The 6,000-nt window shown below is 38.7% G+C and overlaps 1 protein-coding gene across 1 annotated transcript in view; it reads left to right on the top strand.

Moving 5' to 3' along the window:
- Nucleotides 1–919: 919 nt before the first annotated feature.
- The window catches only part of LOC127439772 (protein unc-13 homolog B), a 49,757-nt gene continuing 44,676 nt past the window's right edge, over nt 920–6,000 (top strand). Inside the window, exons 1-4 of the mRNA XM_051695995.1 lie at nt 920–3,473; nt 4,123–4,145; nt 4,970–5,013; nt 5,119–5,194. Of these exons, the coding sequence (XP_051551955.1) occupies nt 920–3,473; nt 4,123–4,145; nt 4,970–5,013; nt 5,119–5,194 (2,697 nt within the window). The remainder of the gene's footprint in view (nt 3,474–4,122; nt 4,146–4,969; nt 5,014–5,118; nt 5,195–6,000) is intronic.

Genomic DNA, 6,000 nt, shown 5'->3' with positions numbered 1-6,000 from the left:
CACTATGAAGTGGCTTGAGAACAAGACCATCAGGCTCATGTTTTGGCCTAGCCAGAATACAGATTTGAACCCTATAGAGAATATTTGGTCTCACATTAAACTCAAAACATTGAAACATTGAGCTGAACAACATTGACTCTTCTTTCTGTAAAAAGCTGTGTGCAAGTTTACCCCACAAGGTTAAACATTTAAAGAAACCAAAGGGAAAAACTATCCCATTCTAAGTTACTTTATCTATTTGTTCAGTTCTTGCTAATTTCCTGCTAAAGACCATTAAAAGCTTAATGTTTTGTCATTTTGGACTTGGCCCATTTTTTTTTTTTTTTTTTTGCTCAGGAGTGTATGTCTGTTGGCTAGTCAATGGGGTCCAAAACTTTCAATCTCCAAAAAGGACATAAAGGCAGCATAAAGGTAATCCATACTCAAGTGGTTTAATCCATGTCTTCTGAAGTGATACAATGGTTTTGGGTGAGAAACAGACTCCTTTTTCTGCTACAAATCTTGACATCTGCAGTCTCTGCATGATCATGATTTGAAGCTTGGTGCATGCACAGAGCAAATTTTCATTTTTAGGTGAACAATTATTTTAAACTTAACTTTTGTGGGCATGGAGTTATTTAATTTTCTTTTTTTCTTTCTTTAAAGCAGAGCACATTTAACAAATCAGTTATTTAATTTTCTTAACTGAATTAGTGTTTTTATACTGGTGTGGTTCTATAAAATGTCCTTTTCCTCCTTAGTCATGGACTAAGCCCTGCATAAGGGAAGCCCGACAAGTCTATCCCTTGTATCTTGTTTCTGTACTTCAAGCTTAAGTAATGTGATTCAGCTCCACAGCACAGGAGTAGGGAGGCTCTTTGCAGAGCAGCAAAGAGAACTAGCCTCTCCCTGCCCAATCACTTTAACCACAACATCAGAGATGTTCTTCCGTAACCGATGCAATGGAGGGGAAGGCACAGGGGCCCCTCAGTATCCTCGACCAAAAAAGAAAACTGCAGTGCCAAAGAGAAGGCAGCCAAATCCCAGAGTTGCACTGGTGTTGCGTGGGAAAATACATCGTTTCTTGCAGGGATCTGCAGATCATACTGTCCAGCCTTCTGGGCTTTACTATGCTGGAATTGAAGAAGTGGATGAGGAGGGGGAAGAAGATGTTGAAAAGTTGCAGAATTGCTACAGGAGAGAACTGGCTTCAACAGAGGTGTGCTGTTCACCTCAGGTTCCAAATGGACATTGGCTGGATGCAGTTTCTGGGACACCATGTGTGGGGGAGGTGGAACTGAATCGAGAGGGAGGTGTAAGGATTCCTTGCACTTTGCAGCACAACAGTGGTCTGGCAGTGGTTCAGCATCAAATGACGCAAGGTCTAAATGGAACTGAAATTTGTTCAGGGAGGGGGCTTATTGATGGGGAGCTTCAAAGACAGAAAGACTCACTTATGTACAGGTTAAATATGACTATGCAGGGTAAAATTGTTGAGGGGAATAATGAGGACCATCAAGAAGAAGAATCAAGTGCCATCATTGAGCACATACTTAAGGAATTGCGAGGGATCAATAAAATTCAAAAGGAGATTTCAGACTTAAGAGAGTACCTGTCATCTGTACGGGGTTCTGTTGAGGAGGTCTCAAGCTGTGTAGATGCCGTTTTAATGGAGATTGAATGTGTGCGTTCTGGATCCAAATCTGGTGTGGAAACCTGGCCTGGGGCAATGGGTAGCACAGAAGGGCCCTCCCACCATTACAAATCAAACAATACTTTTACTCAAGGCTGTTACAAGCCTAACACAGTTGAATCATCAAATAGCTGTGTTGATATCCTCTCTGAATTTCAAGGAAAATGCAAAGAAGTTCCAAGCCAGGAATTTGCATTTAGGGGCTCACATCAATCATTTAGATCCCAGCGCACAATCACTAGTGCTCAGGCTTCAGAACACAATGAACCCAATCAATTCACACAAAAAACACCTGATCAAATGTCAGATGTACCTGAAGGGGCAGGGAAAAGGAAGCTCTGCTTTGGTTACCTTGAGCACCAGAACGGACAGGACTGTCCCAGCACCAGTTCTTTATCTTCAGGTCAAAGTTCCAAGTCTGAGTTTGATCCAGAAAGACTCCACTCTGAGAAAGGCAACACATGGGTTGCAAGTCAGAACTGGAACACAGTGCCATTTAAACACAGTTGGAATGGAGAGATTGGATGGAGTGAAGATGATTCTTGCTCCAGACAAGGCAGTTTTGAAGAGGCAGAGTGCTGCACAGATAAAGTGGGAAGCTGGGACACATCAAGAGCCAAGAATGCATGTACAATGGGCATCTCAGATCAAATATCTATTTTAACTGGTAAGCACTACAATTCCCCTACTAGTACTTGCAGTACAGACAGTTGCAGGACTTTGATGCAGTACAATGTGAAAATGCTCCCTGAAGAACCTCTATTGAGCTACCATAATTGCACTGGAGATTGTGGCTGTCCTCAGAGCTCTGTTTATCAAACTGACATTTATGGGAATAAAAAAATATATGCATCATCTGTGTGTCTAAGTAAAAACTTAACTTCTTCTGGATTTGAAGCAGATTTTCATGAACTTTCTTCCTGTGTGAATTGCCCAATAAAGGTTGCCTTAAGGAGTGAGTCAATAGAAAGTGTGACTGTTGAGCCATCCAGTAAAGCATCAGGAATGGACAGGAACCTTCTATATGGACACACATCACTCTGTTATCAAAATGTCCCTGCATGGGAGCCAGACTCTACTGATGCTAATAATATGGCCTCTAATGTAAAAAAGTTTGGTAGAGCAGTTCTTGACATTAAATCTGCCTTGCGGGGTGCACTAAAGAAGCTGGACGGAACTACTGCTACATTGCCTGGTGAAAAGGTTGAAGTCAGTCAGCTCATATCACCATATGGGGAACAACAAGGAATATTAAATGTCCAAAGTATAGGAACACCAAATGGAGAGACACCTCAGATAGATACATCATGTGTGGATACTCCACAAACAGGAACACATCATTCTGAGCAACCTGAAGCCACAAGTACAGCCAGTGGCTTTGTAGAGCGACCTGAATGCATCTCCACTCAAGCAAAACCAGAATCAGAGTATGCTGGAGACAGTGAATCCTCTCCTCACCAGCATAATTGTGAAGATTCAGAAGATCCAAAATCTCCAAGGTTGGACTCAACCACCAGTTCTCACTTACCACAATGCTTCAGCACAGACCATATCCCTGCCTCTATCTCCCTTGATGAACTAGCAATTGAAAAGGAGCAGAGAACACTAGCAGAGGAAATGCAGCCTCCTATTGAGTCCTCTACTGAAGCTGAATGTAGTGAAGCAGAGCTAAGTCAGAGAGATGCACGCTGTTTGAAGTGCCTCAGGAGTTTCCAACAGATCCTTAGGGAGAAACAAGATTCCAGAAGACATCTCAATGTGGTGACGATGTCAACATTTTCTGAGGATGATTTTAATTCAGGTACATTCCGTTTTGGCCCAAAACCTTGCTCCTTTTGTAGTGTTAGTAGTTTCTTGGAACTTAATAAATGTCAAATTTACCATCATTTCAGAAACTACATTATTCTGATTACTTTGTCCACCATGGCCATGCATGTCAGATGTGTTCTCATGCAAATCATTTTAAGTTTGTCTGTAAGATATCAGATTTGTTATTAGGTGGAAAAAACTGCTGACTCGTGTAGCCAGTGGGTGTTTGTTCCTTTCCTGCAGATGTATTAACAAGCACCCTGCTGGGTGTTAAACCAGTCATATTCCCCTGGTTCAGGGCAAACTAATTACACTCACTGAAATGAAAACAAAGCAAACCTGATATGAAAGGAGAGTTTAGGGATAATTTTGGAGTCATTATAAAATGAATGAATCTCAATGAAACTTTTATGAACTCTGTATAGATCAATTGCAAAGTCACCACAGTTGCAGTTTTGTCTCCCTGTCAATATGTATGTATGTATATATGTACATAGACTAGCTTATTAAACTCCCTTTCTGCAAATGCAAATATATTCATGGACAGGGAGTTTAATTGCTTTTTATGTCTGGTTAGAAAGTGGTGTCTGGTTCTGATTAAACATGGTGTGATATCTTTATGTACTATTTGTTGTTTTCAGATGGCAGCCGGGATGAAGATCAGGTTATGTCTTTTTCACATTGTACACAAATACCTTGATGTTTTATTGAAGTTTGCAATGCTAAAGATTAATAATACTGTTTTAAGGCCTTTAAATGTACATGGTGCAAACAAGCCCTTTGATCTAGGTTTACTGCATTGTGTTGAATTACTGGTGTCTGTGTTTTATTTCATTTTGTTCTGACTTGTTCTCATGGCTTGCAGTCAATGTTGCATTGTAAATATTTAATATATTTTCAGTCCATGTTATTGATTGTGGCTCATTACTTTTAAAAGTATCCCTCCCGGTTTTAAAGAAATATGTTATATAAAATAGAAACTGTGATGGCAGATAAATCATAAGGCCTATTGCTGAAGTAGCTGAGTCAAAGTTTTATAGCATATATTTTTTCACTAGCCAATTTGTTGATATCTTTGGCATGATTGCTTTTTTTTCTTTGTGTAAAGTTACGTCTGCAGCTTTCTGTATTCATTTTGCATCCAAAGCAAAAATCTAGCACCTTTTCTCAATGTTAGACTCAAGATTTAATCGTTTGTCTGAAAAGTAAATTATATTTTGAAATGTTTTGACAAAACGTGGACATTAAACCCATTAAGTACTGAGCCTTGCATGTTTAAGCCTTTCTTGAACAGAAATTGTGCCTTATGATTTGAAGATGCTGATTGTAGCCATAAATATAGTGGTGAAACTCATTCAACCAAACAGCTGGACTTTCTCTACCCCCCACTCTCACTCTTTGTTTCCCCTGTTTTTATTATTTGCTGTTTTATTGTCCATAAAAAGTTTTCGTTCTCATAACGCATGATCAACCTCTAATCTCTTACAGAATATCAATGGAGACCACAAGAAACATCCATGGGCCAAACCTGGGTATGATCTCTAATGTTTTTATACATTAGTTGTTTTTCATCTCTAAGTTTTGTCCATTATTATTTCAGTATCTCTTCATGTATCCATCTCTCCCTTTATTTTCAGTGGAGGAGGAATATTTGGCATTGATAGCATGCCTGATCTTAGAAAGAAGAAGCCTATTCCCTTGGTTAGCGAATTGGTGAGTGTTTTTTTATCTTCCCAAATGATTGCTCAAACTACAGCACTAACTTCCACTAACATGGAAACACAACTTTCTGTCATATTCCTTAGTAATACTGTATTTCCCTCTATACTTGTTTTATTGTCAGATATGAATTTTAACCGCACTCTAGCCTAATTCTATCTATCTCTTTTCTGAGTTTTTTTTTTCTTTTGTTTTTCAAAAGTTAAACATATAACTGAAAACTCAATAAACATAATTTTTTTTCAATACTTTTCTTTATGCTTTCCATTACCAGGCCATGGTAAGTTAACCTTCTTATTAGTGGATACATCACTATTCAATATGACTAAGTTTTTTAAGGTGTATGACATCATTGTTTTAGGTGTGGATTGTTAATTTAGGTATAATGCCTCATGCAATGGATAAATATCAGAACATTGAATTAAAAAATCTGTTTAATTGTGCTCAATTTCATTATCAAGGTCTCGATTGCATCAGCTTTGGTTTACAGCTCTATTCTGGTGTAATTGAATATAGCAATAAGTACAATATCTGAATGACAGCATGACATTGTCTCATAATTGGTGTATCTTTCATCTAAAATTGTGCTCTTCATACTAGTAATGCGATTACACAAGGGTTTGATATTACAAGGCTGAGTAGGCTGTTTTTGTTTATTATTGGTTTTGGAGGCCTTGTACTGTATTTGTAGCTGTACTTTGGAAATGCCTTAGTGTAATTTCTCAGTAAACTAATTGAACGTCTTCTCTCTTCCCTTAAAGAGAGGCGGCTTATATGGCTGGTGTGTTGAAAGCAAGCAA

The sequence above is a fragment of the Myxocyprinus asiaticus genome, chromosome 4, assembly GCF_019703515.2.
Source record: "Myxocyprinus asiaticus isolate MX2 ecotype Aquarium Trade chromosome 4, UBuf_Myxa_2, whole genome shotgun sequence".
Classification (NCBI taxonomy): domain Eukaryota; kingdom Metazoa; phylum Chordata; class Actinopteri; order Cypriniformes; family Catostomidae; genus Myxocyprinus; species Myxocyprinus asiaticus.
The sequence above is the reverse complement of the archived record's forward strand: the minus strand, read 5'-3'. Positions and strand labels throughout refer to the sequence as shown.